Consider the following 20,553-nt stretch of genomic DNA (forward strand, 5'->3'; position numbering starts at 1 on the left):
CACAAGTGAGGTACTGACATATTGAAGTCCAGGGGAAGATCACCAAGAGCACAGATCACACAGGGAGAGGACAAGTGTCCCTGTTTCTACCTACAATAATCTAATGGAAAGACAGAGAGAGAATGGATGGAATCAGACTCTTCTCAAATGAGCCCAGAAATGGGACAAAAAAGTAACTGTGACTAATTAGAACGTAGGAAATTTATATTACATATTAGAAAAAATTTCACCATATGCATATTCCAAAGCTGGAACAGGTGCCCAGAGAAGCTGTGGAATCCCCGTCCTTGTAAGTGTTCAGGTCTTGTTTGTGTGCACCCTGGAGAGGGGCTGGACCTGAGGACTCCCAGAGGTCCCTTCAAACCTGAATTATCCTGTGATGCTGTGATGTGGGGGAACACTTCAAAGTGTCCAACTTCTGTATTTTAAAATTTCCGAGAAACATAAGAGGCTCTAACAGACACATTATCAGTTCGTAACCTGCTTTTTTGACATCAGGGGAAGAAAATGCTGAAAAAGTATTGAACATGACTTAACATGTGCTAAGAATTAATATAACTTGTATATAGAGATAATAGGTGAAGTTTAAGAAGGACTATTGCCACCTAAGAGCAAACAAGTTTAAACTATGGTTACAGGAGTTGGATGTGTTGCAATTTATGATGGAAATAATTTCAGTTTTTTTCAGTTAGCACCTCTATATAGCTTATGTTGGATGGAAAGGAAGATGTGAAAACTGTGAAATAACTGGTCTTCTCTAACTGATTCTCAACTGGTCAGGTCATCAGAGCTTCATTCAAAAATCTGTTTTCCAATCTGAGTGCAAACTTTGGTGTTCATCATGACATTTTCAAAATTAACATCTGAGATGTAAGTATTTTTAGTCAAGTTACATATCTATTATCACACTATGAATTCTCCATTAAAATTGCATTAGTCAGAGAACTAAAAAGTGTAAAGTTTACTCTCCTTTCACTTATGTTCATGTATGACTATGACATTAGTTGAAAGGACCAATTGAACACAGCATTTTCTGCAATGCAGATTAAATCTCGAAACTTGAGAGTATTTCAAAAGAATATGAAAGCAAATAAATGTGAGAGAAGCTCATGGAAAATATTGCTGTAAAAGACTGAGTCAGAAAAAGAAGTTTCCAAACTGTAACTATGAAGACAGTCTGTGAAAGTAAGAAGCTGATGACATTTTACTTTACCATTTTTTTGCTGGCTGCTAAATAGTTTCCAGACTGTCATTTAAAATCATTATCATCTTTATGATATCTGCTTTCTTTTAGGTTTTGAAATCAGGTACTAAGTCATAAAACCAAAAGCACTGCAAAGTATCTTCTACACATTTTTAAAGCAGTTATATTTAGTTAGATCCTTAGCTCACTCTCCTGGAGTTGTACTGATTTCCATTATGCAAAGGTCTAATTGTTATAGACATATGCTTCATTCTGTGATGAGGAAAACAAACAAGATTAGACAGTAATATACTCCAGGGTTTCTTCTCTTCTGCAATGAAAAATATGCACGAAAGCCAGCCCTGTGTAATCCCTCCCTCCTTTTAAGTGTAGCCTGCTGGTTTTACCTCCAAACTGGCCCCTCCCGTTGAAATTGGGAACTTTTGCACCAGCAGCTGTCCTGGGTAAAAACCCCAAAATGTAGCTGTCACCAAACAAATTTCTGAAGATGAAAAGGGTGATATGCAAATAAAAGGATTCCTGAGGGAATGATTTTTTTCCTGATGTTATCGAACTAACTTTATTTAGAAGTACAGTGAATCATTGCACAGTGCTTAGCAGATAAAGCATTCATGGAATTAACAACAGCAAGCATGCATTTACTTAGGAACAGGACTCAAACAAGAAATATGTCTCTCAGAAACCCCTGATTGAACCACAGTTCCAATATACCAACATTTGGCTAACAGCAAACTCAACTAATGGCATGATGGCTTATTTAGACGTTAATACATACACTCACAGTGCAGCAATGGAGCTACAAAATGTTTAATGTCCTGAAAGTTTCCATTATTCTCCCTTTAAAGAGGATATTGTCATAAAAACTTATGAGAACTGAAGAACTTAAGAACTACACAAGAACTTTTTTTTTTTTGTGTGTGTGTGTGTGTGTGTCTTTTGATGTCTTTGCAGGATATCAGCCTTTCAGTGTTAGCTCTTTGCACATCCTCATTCTCAAACCAGGCAGCGGGATGGGGAGGAAGCTGTAGCAGAGGCAAAACTTGGTATACTCAGCCCAATACATTCGTTCCTAGCACTCCGTCCTGCCTCCAGCACGCTCCTACAATGTGCGTTCCGCGGAAAAGCGGAGGAAGAGGCGTTTCGGCCCAAGACAGCGGAAGGCATCACCTCCTTACGCCTTTTCTTCCCCTGAAAGGTTGTGAGAGGGCAGAGGCGCACACACCCACCCCTCTCCGCCCGCTAAAAAAGCCGAGCATCGCTCGCTGTGCCGGCGGGGCGCGCTCGGGGTGCGCGGGGCCCGGCTGGCACCGCTCCGCCCGGCCACGCCGCAGCCAGGTAGGGCAGCGGGACGGGGAGGCCAAGGCTGGGCGCGGACACCTCACTACCCCTCGCTCGGAGGAGCCGAGCGCCCGCCCCGCTCACGGCATCCATCCCGGCGGGTGTGCGGGGAGCCGCTCTCGCCGACCGGAGACCGCTCCGGGGCACCCTGCCCGTCCCCGGCTCTGCCTGTCCCATCCCTGCCTGTCCCCATCCCTGCCCGTCCCCATCCCTGCCCGTCCCCAGCTCTGCCTGTCCCCATCCCTGCCCGTCCCCGGCTCTGCCTGTCCCATCCCTGCCCGTCCCATCCCTGCCCGTCCCCAGCCCTGCCCGTCCCCGGCTCTGCCTGTCCCATCCCTGCCCGTCCCATCCCTGCCCGTCCCCAGCCCTGCCCGTCCCCAGCCCTTCCCGTCCCCAGCTCTGCCCGTCCCATCCCTGCCCGTCCCATCCCTGCCCGTCCCCATCCCTGCCCGTCCCCATCCCTGCCTGTCCCCAGCTCTGCCTGTCCCCATCCCTGCCCGTCCCCGGCTCTGCCTGTCCCATCCCTGCCCGTCCCATCCCTGCCCGTCCCCAGCTCTGCCTGTCCCATCCCTGCCCGTCCCATCCCTGCCCGTCCCCAGCCCTGCCCGTCCCCAGCTCTGCCCGTCCCATCCCTGCCCGTCCCATCCCTGCCCGTCCCCAGCCCTGCCCGTCCCCAACTCTGCCTGTCCCATCCCTGCCCGTCCCATCCCTGCCCATCCCCAGCCCTGCCTGTCCCTATCCCTGTCCATCTCCATCCCTCTCCCTCTCCCAGCCAGCTGTGCTTTCCTGTCCATGGCGCTGTCCGGCGCTCCCCAGAGTCACCTCTCTTGGACACCTCTGTCTGGGGCATACACTGTATTTTTTCTTATTACCCAGCTGTCATAAACAGTTTAGCTCCTGAAAAAGGCTTATTTCAGCACACAGCCCCTGTCGCTGTCTCTGCACCGTCTGCAGCCCTTTTTCCCACACCTGGGTGGCTTTGGAAGAGGATGGGCTCCCTCAGCACTGTTGTAGGTGGTAGGAGCAAAAGATTATGCCTAAAACATTTGTGTATCACCTCTCAAATGCCTTATTAAAAAAATATTAATATTAACGACTTGCTATTAACTACTCATTAATGCTAGCAGAAATGAATTTCTCCCTTTTCCATTTTCCTTCCTGCAATCAACAGTTCTCTTTTTCCTTTTCAGAAGGTTTTTCAAACTGAAATATCTATGCATTGAATCACTTGCTGAGAGAAACAACTCTGTTTCAGTGATGAATGAGATTCAGAAGAGTTGTAAGTTCAAATTGCAACTCTCTGGAGTTTGGAAGACTCCCTGTCTATCCACTTTCCACCTGTCAAGACTTGCATAGTAAGTAAACAGCTTTGCTTATGTTCTTTGAAATTAAGACAGATTTTCATTTTTACCAAGAAATTGCAATCCTGGCAGAATGCTGCTTGAATCTAGTATGGTTAAGACAACTGTTTGCTAAATATTTTTGTTTTCTTCATCAATGCTGCGTAAATTATGGCACTGTGTGGTAATACTTACATAAAATCATTATAATACTAATATAAAATCTGTTTAAATTCTATAAGAAGCTGTTCTTAAAGAGGAAAGACTAATGCTTTCCTTCCTTGATCCCAAGATGATGTTTGGAACAGTCCCATGTTCAGAAGAACCTGTTGTGGTTTTTTTTTAAAAGGAAGTGACAACCCTTCAGGACCAAATTGAGTTTTCCAAAAGTGTTGATCAAAATTAGTTACTTGTCCAAAATTGAGGATCAATCACTTCTATGTATTGGCCCAATTTCATTCAAAAATCTTCTGGTGATTCTTGAAAAGTGGGGAATAATTTTAATGGTGCATGATTTTCTAATTAATGAGACATTGGTAATCCAATTTACAGAATTTAAACATTTGGTTTGTTTGAAACTTTTTTTTGGTGTCACAGTGGCACAAGTATTTTTAAGAACCATATTTTATTATTAAAACTCCATCATTCATTTTAAACATGTATAAAACATAAAAAAATGCTTAAAGCTGTTGTCACTTTGAGCCTTATAGACAACTTGTAATTTAATCAATTTTCATTGAAACTGTCATTTCCATCTATTACCTTAGAATTTTGCCCATTAGTATTTCTGTACTCCTTTATTAGGTAGAGAATCTTTGCTTTTACTTTAAAATGTCTCAATTTTTTTCTGAAAATCAAAAATCTTATTCTGTTTCTCAAAGATTCTCTCTGGATTAGCTGACTTTCACTAAAAGCTCTTTTCTTTTTTTTACCTTTTTGGCCCCCTCCTAACTTTTCAGTGAAGAGTACTCAAACTGTATAGCTCAAATCTTTTAGCCTACAGTAGAACAATTTCAGACAAATTGATCAGGTTCAACAGCAATGAGAGAGTAAGACTGAGGTCTTGTGTCTTGATTTTTCATAGTCATGAATCTCAAACCTGGTCATTACTAAGTCACTTCCATTAAGTTGCATGCATTCAACCAGCCTACTGTGTGCTGATGTGATATACCAAAAAATAAGTGGATTTAGAATTAAAGATCTGGTGTTAAATGATTCTATCTTTATGTAGTGGATCATAGTCTTGTAGTCACTAACAGCTATATTTCTTCTGAATGTGATAGGATAGAAAAGGAAAACAAAATTCAAGAATTTAAAGAGAGACGCCCTTCCTTCCTTATGAAGTGTAGGAGCTTGAATCTCCATGTGTAATAAGGAACTGAAATTGTGCGTTGCAGTATTCCCCATCCAGATTCTTTTAGCTTTCTAAATCTGGATCTGCCTACCAGGCTGTCTAAAAAAGGGATGTGAAACACTTCCTTCATCTCCTTGCAGTGCTTTAAGGGATGATGGCACACTTCTAAAGAACAGAGAAGAAGCACAGGAGAGGGAGAGCAGCTACCCAGTTTGGTGTCCTGCATACTGCTGGAAATGCTGTAGCCTCCTGCCTCCAGGCTCTTCAGGTCACAGGAACTTTCTGACTCTAAATCTTAGGGCAGTCTCTTAAAGTTTGTGTTTTCTCAAATTGCAACAGTTTACCTGATAAAAAAGAAATGGAATGCTCATGAGAGTTTTTAGCAGATCTCCCGGATTTCTGAAATGCATCTCATGTGCTTTTGTCTCATCTATCCATCCATGTTTGGGTCACACTAAGCAAGGTTATCTGTTTTGGATTCAGGGGTTGAACTAAGCTGATTGTGTATCTCACCTGTCTGTTTTGTAAGCAAAACAGAGGCTGAGTCTCAGGAGCAGCTCTGTCTTTGGTACCTGCTGTTCTGAGGAACCTCAGAATATGCCCCAAGCCAGTTTTAGTGGTGGTTTTCACTTGCCTTTGACATCAGTTGACTGCACATGAAGCAAGTGAATATAGGCTGCTTCTTGTCCTCCCCCTCAGTGGAAATGTTAGCACTCTCAGTAGGAGCTTATTGCCCCCACAGACCAAATTGTGAAAGAAATTTCATGTCCCATTGCTTTGCAACAGGCTCAAAGTTAGCCATCAACATATCCAATCTACACCATTGTGCTGTTCTCATTGAAGGCAAGGGAAGTTTCCAGTGGCTGTTTCTACAAGGTCCAGTCTTGCAAGTTTATTCTCTTTGTGGAGAAAAAAGTACTGTCCTGTCCTGTCCTGTGGTAGGTATCTGCTGGCTCAGGATTTGAGTGCTCTTATAATACTGCAAAATGCATCCATGAAATAAGAAAAGGGTACAAGGAAATCCTGCAGTGCTTTCTGAATTTGAAATGAAATTGCAAAGAAAAATCTAGATATATTACCTGATGTATGAAAATATCTGTTATGATAAAAATATGTAGCTTCCCATTTGGAAAGCCCTCTTCAGCAGCAGGCAATAGTTACACTGCTCACATGCTCAAAGGAATCTGTTTCACTGGACTTCTGGTGAACTGTGAATCTTGGTTTTTTTTTTTTTTTAATAGGCTTTCAGAACAAGCAAGAGCAATTCAGTTTCTTTTTTTTGTGGAGAAGAAGTGAGAAGCAACTCAAGAAAATGATTCTGATGATTTTTTTAGTAACGTTGATCATGGAATCTGCCCCTGGTAAGTAAAAGTCTTCAATTCAATAATAGAACATTCAAAATATGTGCCAGCTTCTTGACAGTTGCTTGGAGTAGGACAAGTTTTGTTTTTTGCAGCTAAACCTTGTAATTGCCAAGGTTTGGCAATTACAGCCCAGCTCCAGACTTGGGAAATTTGGTCCTAAACACCAAAATTATGAAATGAAAAAGCAAGGATGCTACCTGGAGAAACCTGATGATGCATGTGGCCATAACTGTATGAAGAGATATGGCAAACAAGAGAAAGAATCTGCTTCTTTTTGTGCCATTCAGAAGTGTGGTCACAATAGTTGCTAAACAACAATAATCTCTGAGAACCTCAGGAGAAAGAGAGCCTGAAGTCTGATTTTATTTTTGACTCTTAATCCTTGATCATGGTTCCTTTTCCGTACTTTTAATAACTTCTGTATGCAAAAGTAAATTTGGCAAATTTGTTTGGAAAGGCAGACTTGAAAACTAAATTTTACACACATAATCTCATTCCAAGGCAGTTTTCCAAAGATATCTGAAGTTTTTCAGAAATATATCTACATAATTATTCAGTTTTAATTAAGAAGATAAGGAAATGCAAATGTTAATTTATAGGATCTGTGCTTTTATCTCAAACATGTTTGTCAAGTCAAACCATATGTGAAGAATTTCTCTTCTCCTCTTCCATTTGTGGCAGCTGCTTTAATGTACAGTGGGGCCAGATTCTGCCTTTTGAGCCAATGTAACTCTGACACTGTGGAACTCATGTGAAAGAATCATAGAGATAGGGAAATGCCCTTCTATTTTCAGTCCTTTTCTCCTGGTGTTGCTTTGGTAAGATAGAATAAAGGCTTGGAAAAGGCTGAGTTTTTTAGCTAATATTGCAGGAATAAATAAATAAATGCTGCCAAACCATTTTGCTGAAAGAAGTCTTTTTATAAAAAGCCATCAGCAAGCAAATCAATTTAAAGTCAGGCTAATGTAATTTTCTGAAATAATAAAATAATGACTTCCTAATGTATTTTTTCCCCTTTCTCCCCTTCTCTGAAGAGAAGCTGTGTCCCCTTCGTGCCTCCATTGATATTCTAGAAGGGGAATATTTTTTCCTTTGTTATCTTGAGTCAAGGCAAGAACATTGTCAGGAAGAATCATATACAATAAACTGGTACAAAGAAAGTGCTGGCAAGCAGCAAGTGATAAAGGAAACACGCAGAATTGTTACGCAAATGAATTTTCTGGAGTTTTGGCCAGCTGAACTCAGTGACTCTGGGAATTACTCTGTCATTCACAGGTGGGTACACAACACACTGGGTGAATGTCTTGCCTGTGCATGTCTATGATGAAGATAATTTCTTTGTCTTGTTTTCTATAGCTAGTGGCATCCATATAAAAGGGGCTTGGGGAACTGCTCTAACTGCAGTGTCATGTCCCACTTCATTTCACAATAACTATCAAAGTAGACCTGCAATATTTACAAATATCTATAAGGAGTTTCAGCCTTTTAAATGTTCTGTAAACCTTTTGATAAGGCAGGTAACATTTTTGCTGGCTTGTGATTAATTACCTAAGAAAAATGAATGTCAGGCAACCCTTCTGCCCATTGTCAAGAAAAAGGAAACGTTTGCTTGTCTTCTTCCCCAGATTTGTTCTTTCTTGCTGTGTTGAGTGGATCTCATGCTATGAGGCTTGCCAAATCATCTAACTGTACAGTAAAGATTAAACATAGCATAGCTGAATTCTGCTTTCTGTGCGAACCTTTGCCTGCATGGAGCCATTCAAAGAACAAATGAAATAATTGGATTTGATTTCTTACTGCTATAGAACACCATGGGTTAAAAGGAGAAATGAGAATGGGCCTCCATTATTTGGTGGCAATTTTCATTGGAACACCTTTAAAGGGATTAAATCAAAGGTTTGCAGTGCTGAGTTCTTATGACTAACCCATAATTCAGCACTTACAGTCGAAGCAATGGTTAATTTGAAGAAGATCATCTTGCATGTAATGATTTGTGCTGTTCACCAAGTAATACTTTTAAGGTTCTAGGCAGGTTTATAAAGGGGATGGGACTGTGGATACTGAAAAATGCTCTCCACTTTATTCCAGAAATATCTCAAGTTTGATAGTTTACAGTTCTAAAATAGACTTCAATTGTTAACTTCCAAGTCAATTTGGAAGCTGAAAACTTTTTTTTAAAAATTCTTCCATGTATCATTACTGTTATCTCCTTACTGATATTATTTTAAAAAGTACTGACTCACAGTATATGAAATGCAAAATATTTTTAATTGTAGGTTAAATATTGAGAAAAATTCCATTCATCTCTGTTAAATTCAAGAGGATTTTGTTTAGGGATGATGAATATGGTAGTCTGTCTAGTTTGTTGTGCTCTTTTGTTGAGTTGATCAGTTTTCTGTATGGGCACTTCACAAAAAAGCTATTAATTCTAAAAACTCACTCCAATGCCACCTAATTAGTGTCACAAAATGCAGACTGACTAATTTTGGCATGGGGAAAGGTAGGTGGAGGTCATACCTGAATTGCCAGGCTACTGAAGGAGACTGCCATGAGTCCTAAACACTCATTAAAGGGCAAAAGAGAAGAGAGCTGTGATAACCTCAGCTTTAATTCATGATCATTATGGTTTTTGATTACTTTAAGGACGTGGGGTAATGACAGTAAACCCACAGTAAGTCACAAGAATTCTACAAAATTTCTATGAAAAAATGTAAACGTCAAAACCAAAGGAAACAGCCTCACGCAGAGAAGAAGGAGATGACAAGAAAAGAACGGAAGTAAAACTATTGCAGTACAGTTTTTAAAAATGAGTAATTGTTGGAAAACACAAAAATGTCAGAATCTTGTATGAAATTTCTTGATTTACTCATTTGCTTTAGAGAGAAAGTCAGAAAAAAGTTTTGATTACATCAAAGTATTCATTTGGAATTGAGAGTTTTGATTTTCTCTTTTTTGTCTTGTCTTCTGGAACTGTTACATGCTACATTTTAAAAATCAGTTTTGAAAGAAAGTATTTTTGTGGGAAAATTTCTTACTCTGAAACATATTTTCTTTTCTTTTTTCTTTTTGTTTTTAATTTTTAAATTGCTTTCTGTTAGGCCCATATGAACACTCATTTTCTGTTAGGATCAGAATGATGCCAGAATCTGGCAATCCTCCTGTGGGAACTCTTCACAGGTCTCACTGCTGGAACAAGAGGCATTAGGGGATTTTTTCATGGGATTTTAATGGGATCTTGGGCTTAGTTTATATGATGGTTCTCACTATTGGCAGGCATATCAAATGAGTTATATTTCAGTAAATACAGAAGGTCATTGCAAAAACTGTTTACTGCAGAGACAGTGGACTTTTAGAAGTTTCTGTAGGGAAAAATTGTGGGCTCTTGTGGGCTACTGAACTTGTTTAAGATTTAATAAGAATGACTGAGTGGAATTACTTTAATTTCAGAGTATTTATAGTAGGTTAGAAGTTCTACTTTTGAAAGAAGATATGCTAAGTATATTTGTATTTATATTTTTAATTTTTAACTATTTAATTTAGAGTTAGATGTTTGTAAGCTACATGGGAAATAATTTTCATAATACTTATAACTTTAGGCAGTTTCAGGGAACAATGTGACAATTACATATACTGCAGATTTTCAAGAAAAGAAGACAACATGTTGACAGCTTTTGCAAACTAATTAAATGTAGAATTTTTTTTCTGATGTGTTACAACTGACAGTATGTAAGAAGGAAGAGGTGAAAGTAATGTAACAATGGTTTATTATGTTGTAACCACTTTTTTTTTTTTTTTTCTTAAAGAGAAATCAGAAGTTTTACAGTTAAACCAGATGTGTCCTGCTGAGACATACATAGACAGCTGAAGTGTGCATGTATGTGTGTTGACATGCTCATGTGTGTTTGTTAGTACACTAGACTTAGGATAAAAATTCAGGAATCAGTGGACATCACCTATAGGCCTGACTGTGTCCATCTTCAGCAACATTCTTGAAAATAAAAACTGAACTTAGAGTAAGTGTGGTAAGCAGCAAAAACTGTGCCACAGGTCTTTGGAAAAATTTGTAATTTTCTATGGGTTTTTTTTTATAGCCTGTATCCTGTGGTTGTCAAAGAGAAAAACAGAATACAAAAAAGCAGGTCATCAGGTTGCTCTATTTTGGTAACCTTGAAACTGAGAGAACTTAGAGGCTCCAGAAAAAACCAAAAAACTGCAGAGAACCATGATAAACACATGATAAATTTTAAAATCCAAATATTGCTCAATTTTTCAATATGTTTAGAACAACTGAAAGCCATGGGAGCATACATATAAAGTTAATACTGTAGTTTGGAAAGCAGAGTGACAGCTTCTGCAGAAAATTGCAATATCAAGATAACACTGGCTTGCTGCAGTAAAATAGCCAAGGGATTACTTAGAATTGGCTATGTATCCAGTAAGCTTGGTTTATATTCTCTAAGGGCTTTCACTTCCCTGTATCATCTTCTGAGTCAAGCAAGATTTTGTTGTTCCTTCTTGCGGGGTTTGTTGAGGGGGGGAGTTGAAAAGCTGTTAAACCAGAAACGGTTTTGTTCCGACAGAATATCACTGGGGACTCTCAGCAAGTCAAAACAATGATAAAAATATATAGCAATTCAGACACTAGCAGTTTAAAAAATCCAACTAAATGGTTACAACTAAATGTGGTTTTGTGTGTGTGTGTTGAAAACCATGGTATATGGCAGAAAACTAGAAACTATGTATGAAAAAATTCATCTTTGTTTGCACTGGTATGGTTTTAATACCTTCCAGGGGCATTTTCCTTGCCAGAGGTTGGCTCATCAGGCAGAATATCTTGATCCATTTTGAGAGGTTTCCCCAGGTAGGGTCACAGAATAAATCCTCTGTGGAGTAACAGTGATGGGGAGAACATGTGGCTTTATGGACCCTTTTCTTTTATCTGCTGAATCTAGAGAGTAAAATAATTTGCTTTTCATGGCTAGATCTGTAATTAATTCTTTGACAGTATTCAGATTAGTAGAGTGATGCCTAAAGAAACACACAGACTCAGTGGAATTAATTGGAATTAATGTTTATGTCCACACCTGAACATATCTTAGGTACCTTTACTGTCAGGGAGGGAAAGGCCTTTCTGGGTCACAGGTGATCTTGTCCTAAACAAAATATGAATAATAGGTCTAACAAACTGCACTGTAACAGGGTGACTTCTGATGTGGTCCCACTGCTGACTGTGATTAGTAGCTCTGATTTAAATGTGTAAATAAGATGTTTTGTAAATAAGAATAGGTGAGAAGAGCTCCACCCACCGTGAATACCCACATGAGCTCGTCTCTGATGGAAAAGCTTTGGTAAGGCTTTTCCTGTTTGTGACAGCATAGTTAACTCATTTACCAAAACCACTATGTTTTGGTTTAAAGAGTCAATTAAGGAGTAATGAACATCTCAAGTGAGTAGAGAACCAGCGTAGGTTGAAAAAGGGCTACAATGCAAAGAAGGTGAGCAGGATACATAAATACATTTGTTTCGGGAGCTTAAAAAGCAGAAAAGAAACAACCCAAGACTTGGTTTAAATTCATCATAAAAATGATGTCCTAATAGTTCTTCTGAATCTTGTACACTCAAAAGACATGTCAAGAATGGTGTTTAAGCTGCTGTACTCATCAGGGATGCTTTTCCATTCCAACTCCTTTGTCCTCTTGGACTTTCTCATTGAAACAATTCTTGATTAGTTGCAGTTCTGGAAGAAATGTACTTTTCTTTTCTTGGAGGCAGGAAGATTCAAACATATTTACAAAGACATGACTGACACTGGAGGGAAGTTCTCTGTGATTGCTGCTTTTCCTTTGTCAGGCCCTGCTTGTTCAGAAAACAAATGAGAGCTCTATGCACTAATTGCAAAATCTCACCCATTAACTGACAGAATCTCACCCACTAACTGACAGCAGCATATGGCTTTCTCTTAAGCTCTACCTTTGCCAAATAAAAGTTCTTCAGGTTTCTTTCCCTTGGTAGTCATGTATTTGGATATATCAAACAGTGAAAGTACAGCTATAATCTGATTCTTTCAAGGAATATATTGATAGAAGCTAGTAGATACCTAAATATGAACCATTTTATTTCTAATTTTACAAATATGTTTTTCTGTCATGGCTTTTAATCTTAGCAACACATAGGAAATTAAACCTGCAAAATCTTCAGCTGATTCAAGGTCCAAAAGTCTTTGATGCTGTCACGTAACTATGGATGATGTCACAGATTGTTGCATCCTTTTTCAGGTCTATGTAGCATATATTGTCATGTTCCATAGATATAACTGTATTGTCAAATGCTTTGTGATAGTGCATTTAGTTTAGGTAACCTGTTTGGTTAAAGGAAATTACACTAATTTGGGAGTGGGAAAGTGATAAAGGGAAATAAAAGTAATTTGCTCACTGTAGAGGTACTTTTTACCTAACAGATGTATTTGAGAATTTATTTGTGTTTTGTAGCTCACCAAGCTGCATTATTTTAGAAAGCTCCTGAAACTGATTTTGCTAATTTTTTTTTTCTTAGCAATGGAAAAAAAAATGTCACAATTCAAAAGTGGACACTGAATGTACTTGAAAGAAATAAAAGTAGCTGTTTCAATGAAAATCATTTAACTACAGAAATTAAAAGTGCTGGAACTGGTCATTCACTGAAATGCAGCGATTTGTCTGTCTATGAAAATGACAGCATAACATGGTATAAGGTAATTATTGAAACAGTGTCACTCAAATCATTAGCTGTAGAAACAAAACATCTGATTGCAGGAAATATTAATTGCAAACAAATTTTTAGAAACACCTACAAACATTGTAAAGCCTTAATTTCTCATGGGATTAGGGGGAAAATCTTTAGACAGATACACAAACAAAGCTTTTGTCTGCTTTCCAATTTGTGTAAAAAAAATACCTGTTTCAGAAGTTATTAAGCTAGTAGTTTGGAATGATAAAAGATCTGATGTGCCTGTCTGTTTGCTGATTTTGGCAGCAGCTGGTTTTGCCAGCTGCTACTTTGCTGATACAGATATTGTACTGATGCTAAATGGGATGCCAAGATTTTTATTTTACAGTTGGCATGTACTTGTAAAGTAGTTGCAAACTTTTCAATTTTGCTGTTTCTGAACAGTGTGTAACAGATCCACTTCTGTTCATTTTTGGCAATTCACCTCTTTGGGGTGTGCTCCTTACTCCTCTCAGGTCTCCTGGTTGGAGTAACAGACCCTGTTCACCCCAAGACCAGTCAGCTTCAGGAAGGGATTTTGACTGATTTAGTACAGGCATCTGGAGCAGCCTGGCAAGAATGAGCCACAGCCCTGTTCTTTTGTCTTTGTGGGCCTGGGAGGATGGGACCATTGATGGACAGGGCCACAGGTTGTTATGCTTTCCTCAATTGCAGTGTTCTCAACTTCTATTGGGTTAAATGTTCAAATGTTGCATTTAAGTGACCTTGAATGAAAATTGGGCCTGCACCTCTTTTGGGTCAGACACATGTCATTGAGATAGTGAAAAGGTGATGGTGACACTGTTTCCAAAAAAAAAAAAAATTGATTTCTTTAATATTTTGAATGCATGTTTGCTGCAGAATAGTATTTTCTGGTTTTATTGATGCAGGACTGTAAGAATTACGAACATGAAACAGAGAGGGAACTACATTTTAGAGCCTTAACAGTACAGGACTCTGGGATATATACCTGTAAAATTCTAATCAGTCATGAAGGAATGATATACCACAGCACAAATACAATTAAACTTGTAGTAGAAGAAGGTAAGAAAGCTTTCTAAAATTTTGAAGCATGCTTTTTGGTTCACTTTACTAAGGAGATTTTAAATTGCAGTTCTTGTTTGATAAATATATACCAGGGGATAAAGTCTGGTAATCTGAACTACTTCAGAATAATTTGAGAAGTAAAAAAGTGGACGTTGAGATATTACCAGTTTTGGAAAATGTCTTTAGTATGGTTTCCCTGCAGTTTTTTTTTTCCAAAATAGGTGCTCTAAGTAAGTCATACAACTTGCTAAGAATTTTGCCCAAGAGCCTTTCCAACTATTACAAATTGTACTCTGTATATATATATATATATATATATATATATATATATATATATATATATGTGTGTGTGTGTGTGTGTGAAAAAATCAACAAGACATACTGGGTTTTAAGCTACTCAGTAACACCAGAACCCAGATAACCCAGATATTGTTCTGTGAATTGAATGAAATGTTTGTGATTAATTTTACATATAGAGCAATTATGTAACTTTTACTGTGGAAGAACATAAGTGAGGTATTACTTCAATAACAATACTTCTGTTTTAGATGCACCAGAGTCTTTCTCTTTGGAGATAGTTGGACGTGATGAAGAAATTGAAACAGAAATAGGTATGAAATTAATACAAAAATCTTTGAGGTAGCTACTCCACCTACATGCTTTTATTCTGATTTCTTTATGGTTGATGGACTAGATAAGTGCAATCAAACTAACTGTGCATCATCCAGTATGTGATCTAACCTCACATCTGGTAATGCTTTGCCTAGTGTATTCCATGATTGATACATAAGTTCACTGAATGTACCTTTCACAGAGGCAGAAGCTGAGGCTGCTGCTACAACCTGCAAGAGAAGGTGGTGATAAAACATCTCATCATGGCTTTCTTTTGTAGATAGCAAACCCCATGAAGGAATGTGTAAAAGATGTATGGTTTACTCAGTGAACAGCCATAATGAGTAGCCCTGCTGATACCTGATGTGGTTGAGAATGTTATTCTTCAGGGAAATGAGGAGTGTGAGGTGTGACAGTCCTGGCAATGTGTGCATGTACCTCTGTATTGTCAAGAGACCTTACCTAGCTGGAAGTAGGTTAGATAAAATCATCTGCAGGCTTCACACAGTCTTGGACAGGATCCAGTATTTTGTGATTGAGGCTGTAATTAATTTTTTAAAACAGAAATTTACCAGTCTCCTCTCCTCTCCTCTCCTCTCCTCTCCTCTCCTCTCTTCTCCTCTCCTCTCCTCTCCTCTCCTCTCCTCTCCTCTCCTCATCCTTCCTTTCCAAGTTTTACTCCCTCTGTGGCTCATGCCTGTATCTCATTTACTCATCTAGGACCTCAGATGCTAATTTTCCTTCCTTCCTATCAGTACTGCTTGGCAAGTCCATTTCCCATGCCTTCCAACCTCCCAGAAGGCCCTTCCTGCACATTTCCTCCTCGTTATTGTGCTTGTCCCAGCCCTTAGAAGTCAGCAGGGTTTGGTATCAAATGCTTATGAACTATCTGTCTTCCATCCCTTATCTGCCTTGATAAGATCATTTGATAAGGTCATTGAACTTCCTGCTGAGTGATGAGACAGATGGCATGGTGGAGAGTGAAGGGAATTTAAGATGAGCCAGGTCCATGATCTTTAAAATCTATCATTGCTTTGTTCTATGATATTTGCCTCCAAACAGCTGTTGTGTATGGTGGAAATGCTCGAGTTGCAAGGCCAATGATACTAGGTCAGGTCTGTGCAACTGTAATTTGGATTTCTAAGGTCTGAATCTATGATGGCCAGTTTTTCAGCTGGATCATGCTTTGAAGGTTCTAGAAGTATCTGATAAGTCTTGAGAAGCTTTGTGTGCTCTTAGAGAATTGCTGGGTAATTGCTTACTGGAAAGTGTTTGTGCATGATGGTCTGAAGAAGGAATAACATGCATTTTTCCTGGCTTAATAAAGAGCATTCTGGATGTGCTCCCTAGAAACGATGCTGCAATAGCCTAGAAACTGTGGTTGCAGCTAGCTTCACGTCAAGCTTCCCTTGACAGGGTTTAAAAAATCTCACACTCCAGAGCTGCAGTCCTCTGCCCTTATTTTTTCCAAGTCTACAGTTGTCCTCTTAGTTCTGCAATTTCTTAAAACTATTGGAGCTTTATGGGGTGGTTCCTGTCAGTTACACTTAGTGCTTTGAAGTGGGACAAGTAGCTGACTAATTAAATTACTTGTTCGAGTATTCAGGCATTTCCAGAGGTGATACTGAGATAAGAATTTGTTCTGTGCATGTTCAGCAGGTGCTTTGGTTTTGTTCAGTAGTCATTTTTAGTTTCCCTATTACAATTAGTTGGCTGTAATTCCCCTTACCAGTTACTTACTTTTACCTGGCCCTGGAACACTGGTGATAGGTTTTCCTTTTCTGCTCTCAGACTGCAGAAGACAGTCTGGTTTATAGAATCATGGAATATCTCAAGTAGAAGGGACTCATAAAGATCATCACGTCCAATTCCCTTTAGGTCTCGAAAGCCTGAAATTCTCAGGTCTATTTAAACCCACCTGGCTTTGATGATTTATCTCAAAGAAAGCAATGGATGATTGTCACTCTGCTGCAGTGCATGAGGCCATCACCAGTGCAGGTGTAACACCTATAAAACATTGAGCAGGGGCTACAAAATTTAGAAGGGAGCACAGCTTATAAGATATGTTTCCTGGAAAGCTGACACTTTACTGCACTGTGTAAATGGATACTACTTCTCACTAAATCTTCCCATGTTATGCTTTTTTCTGTAGGTAAAGAAGAGATATTCAATTGTACAGGTTCCTTGGGTGATTATATGCAAGAAGATGCCAGCCTCTACTGGTTAATTAACCAAACGTTTCCAGAACAATGCACAGGTATCCCTGAGAATGAACCTCCAATATGTGAAGAAGAACTCAAAACACTACAGTAGGTTTCCTGAAAATACTGCATTTAGTATGTGATAATGTCCTTCACTTTGTGGAACTGCAAATTCAGTAAAAAACACATCCTGAGGGTTTTCTCTAGAAACTTTTCCTCAAAGTCTGCCTCTCAGGTGATTTTAGGTTTTTGCACAGATAGTGTTGCTAACGCCATTCCTTGTTGCAGGTTGGGAAACAAATTCTATATCACAAGGCTACTACGGATTAAAAAAGTAAGAGATGAGGACATGCATCATAATTTCACCTGCAGGTTGCAAGCTGATGAAACCACACAGATGAAAATAGTAAAACTGAAGAAAGGTATGGCATAAACTAGAAATAATTTATTAATCAGTCTTCTCAATCCTGAGGGCATTTCAAAACACTGCTCCAAATACTGTCTGCTTATGAAGGCCCTCACACACCTAATGCTGGACCTAACAACCCCTGGGTGACTCCTCCTGCTCTCAGACAGGGACAGGAGGAGTGCAAAGCAAAAGAAATACAGACTACAATGAGCATGTCTTGAGAATGTCTTCATAAAAACTTCACAAAGATTTAAGTGTTAAAAATCTGTTTTTGGAACTAAAACTCTCAAAGATTAATGATGATGATGATGATGATAATGAAGAAAGGCATGAAAGAGACTAGAGAAAAAAAAGCAAAAGAATCTTGGCCAAAGAGATTAAATGGGACATTAAGGGCTTATGGATGGGACTGAGAGAGGGGTGAAAGGTAGATAATGAGAAGAAATTATAAAATACCTGAAGGAAACTCTTCGCAGAAGTGAGTGACCATCATTTTGGGATCCTCACATGTGTGAGGATCTGTAATGTCAGTCTTGATCTCACATACCCTGCACACACACAAAGGAACTGTAGGTGATTGTGTCCCAGATTGTTTCTCCTGTTTTTGCAGTAAAACATGTTTTCTAGTTTCTCTCTATCTTAGTGTGGCATGCATATGCGCCTGAAATATTAGCAGGAAAGGATCAACATGGTGTTTTTTTGAGGTGATATTTAGGTGCCATCAGTATTTGATACTGTAATCTTGTTAAATAATACTCTTTGTTAAGGCTGTAATTTGCTTTTTTTCTCTCTTACAGGGAAGATCCAAGACTTACCAGTGCATGTATTTACCACAGGAATGGTCCTGGCTCTGCTATTTCCATTTGTTGCCATAGCTGTGGTGTTTGTGTTAGTGATGTTTAGGGTTGACTTCGTTCTATTTTACAGAAATATTTGCAGGAGAGATGATACTGCTGGAGGTATGACTTTGCTAATGCTGACATTGAAATAAGCATATTGATGAAAAATATTTTCTGGCAGGTTCTATGAAGTAATCAGCTTTGAGGAAGATAAAAAAAATTCTTAAATCCAGGAGAGGTGTGAGAAAAAACAAAGAATATATAAAAGAGAACTTGATGGTCAGGTGCTAACGTGTGTTTGTTGTATGTGTGTGGTACTGGCAGCAGGTAAACACAGTGAAAAAGCTGCCTCTGGAGAAGGCAGTGGAAGGGACATGGTTGGATGCTGTTCAGATGAGCTCTGTTCTGCTCTGTTCTTCATCACAAAAGTTGACAGGGGTGGAGAAATTTTCAGTTGTCCATGAAGGTTTTCAGTTATCCATGAAGAGGCTGAGCACTCTGGAGTTTTCAGATGGACAGACTGACCCAAATTTGTTTTCACCTCACTGACGCACTTCAGGAGAGCAGGAGTGCACATTACCAGTATCTTACCAGGCAGCAGCTCTGTGGCCTTCACAGCAAGCAAACCTGACAATTACTCAATTTTAGGAATGATTTTTCTGAAAATTGTGATGACAAAACTTGCTGTATATATGGGTCTGATTTTCTTGGTCTTTCTTGGTCTCTAAATCAGCTTGAATATAACTTGAATAAACTGCAATGCTTGGAGATTTTCGGATAATGGGTGGATGTAATTTATGCCTGCCAGTGTTATTATCTACTGGTTGATATCAGCTACCACAGTGACTTACATTCACTCAGAGAGGGTCTGTGAGAACCTGGACTGTGCTGCTCTGGAGGAGCTGCCTGTTGGATACTAGGCAATGGATTTCCTATTCCTGGAGCTCTTGAAGGTGTGGGGTTTCACGGTGTTTACTTTGTGCTCTCTCTTACGAACTACCTGCAGTAAAGCATTCAGAAAGGGAAGCAAAGAAGTGCAGTTTCAGAAGCAAAGCCATGTGTGCTGGTGTATCAGTCCTGGTAGTTGCTCTGTGGCAGTGTGGTGGACCTGGCCTCTGGATTGGTCTTTGATTTTCTGTCTGTAAATTAGTGCCCCAACCCAGACCAGACATGGCATACTCTCATAACAAAAGTAATTAAATCGTTTGTTCTCTCTTTTACTGGTGCCCATTCCACTTGATACTCTTTGACACAATATACAATAAATGTTGAAATCTGCAACATCACTTGAACAGCAATTTTTTCAGTTTACAGATATCTTTTTTGCTTCCCTTCATATCTTGATTTTCACAGATGTGACATTAATTGGTTAAATTAATCTGATTTTATTTAAAAAGCACCTTAATGCAGAAAGGAAATATTTTCAAGCATTTTCCAAATGCAATCAGAATCTTTTGTATCAACCTTAAATTTCTTCAGGATTTTTTTTTTAATCTGAAGGAGAGTTTTTGAAGAGTCTTCAAAGTCTTCAGAAGAAAGATCAGGGGTTTCTAGATGCTTTACCATGGAGATACTAAGCTTGAAAACCAGAATGGTGAATCAGATACTGGATTTCTGATGGTTGATAACAAGGCAACAATTGTTGATTTATTTTCAGATGGAAAAGAGTATGATGCATTTGTGTCTTACCTGAAAGACTGTGTTTCTCCTACTGAAGAAGAGAGAGAATTTGCTTTGAAGGTATTGCCCATGATATTAGAAGAAAACTTTGGGTACAAGTTATGCATATTTGAGAGGGATGTATTCCCTGGAGGAGGTAAGTGCATTGAATATTCTTTTCATTAAGTAGGCTCATAGTTTTCACAGCAAGGTAGAAGTCTATAATTAGAAGGAATTCTGTCATGTGTTGTGCATTGAAAGGTTACATTTTTCATTTAATCTGGACTGTGTGCGTGCAAAGTTTGGTTGCAAACATTTTACATGTTTTATAGTTATATTTATGAATTCATATACCCTTGCACATGCACTCATAAATCACTAATTGCAAAGAATCAAGTTGAAAAGATCAAAGAGCAAGCATCAAGAAGGTTAAGGTGAGGAC

The 20,553-nt window shown here is 39.0% G+C and overlaps 2 protein-coding genes across 2 annotated transcripts in view; both read left to right on the plus strand.

Annotated features, from left to right (window-relative positions):
- Nucleotides 1–3,786: 3,786 nt before the first annotated feature.
- Nucleotides 3,787–15,854, plus strand: LOC128934605 (interleukin-18 receptor 1-like). The gene is made up of 7 exons (XM_054272327.1): nt 3,787–3,897; nt 6,478–6,597; nt 7,635–7,875; nt 13,153–13,330; nt 14,235–14,388; nt 14,940–15,002; nt 15,724–15,854. The coding sequence occupies exons 1-7, from the start codon at nt 3,804–3,806 to the stop codon at nt 15,852–15,854; spliced, it is 981 nt and encodes a 326-aa protein (XP_054128302.1). The 5' UTR covers nt 3,787–3,803.
- A 1,323-nt stretch (nt 15,855–17,177) lies between these two features.
- IL18RAP (interleukin 18 receptor accessory protein) overlaps nt 17,178–20,553 on the plus strand; it is a 31,134-nt gene continuing 27,758 nt past the window's right edge. Inside the window, exons 1-4 of the mRNA XM_054271869.1 lie at nt 17,178–17,312; nt 17,493–17,626; nt 18,411–18,572; nt 20,110–20,268. Of these exons, the coding sequence (XP_054127844.1) occupies nt 17,200–17,312; nt 17,493–17,626; nt 18,411–18,572; nt 20,110–20,268 (568 nt within the window). The 5' untranslated portion in view covers nt 17,178–17,199. The remainder of the gene's footprint in view (nt 17,313–17,492; nt 17,627–18,410; nt 18,573–20,109; nt 20,269–20,553) is intronic.

Source organism: Melozone crissalis, unplaced genomic scaffold, assembly GCF_028551555.1.
Source record: "Melozone crissalis strain CALT ecotype California unplaced genomic scaffold, PUWL_Pcris_2 ptg000013l_1, whole genome shotgun sequence".
Lineage (NCBI taxonomy): Eukaryota > Metazoa > Chordata > Aves > Passeriformes > Passerellidae > Melozone > Melozone crissalis.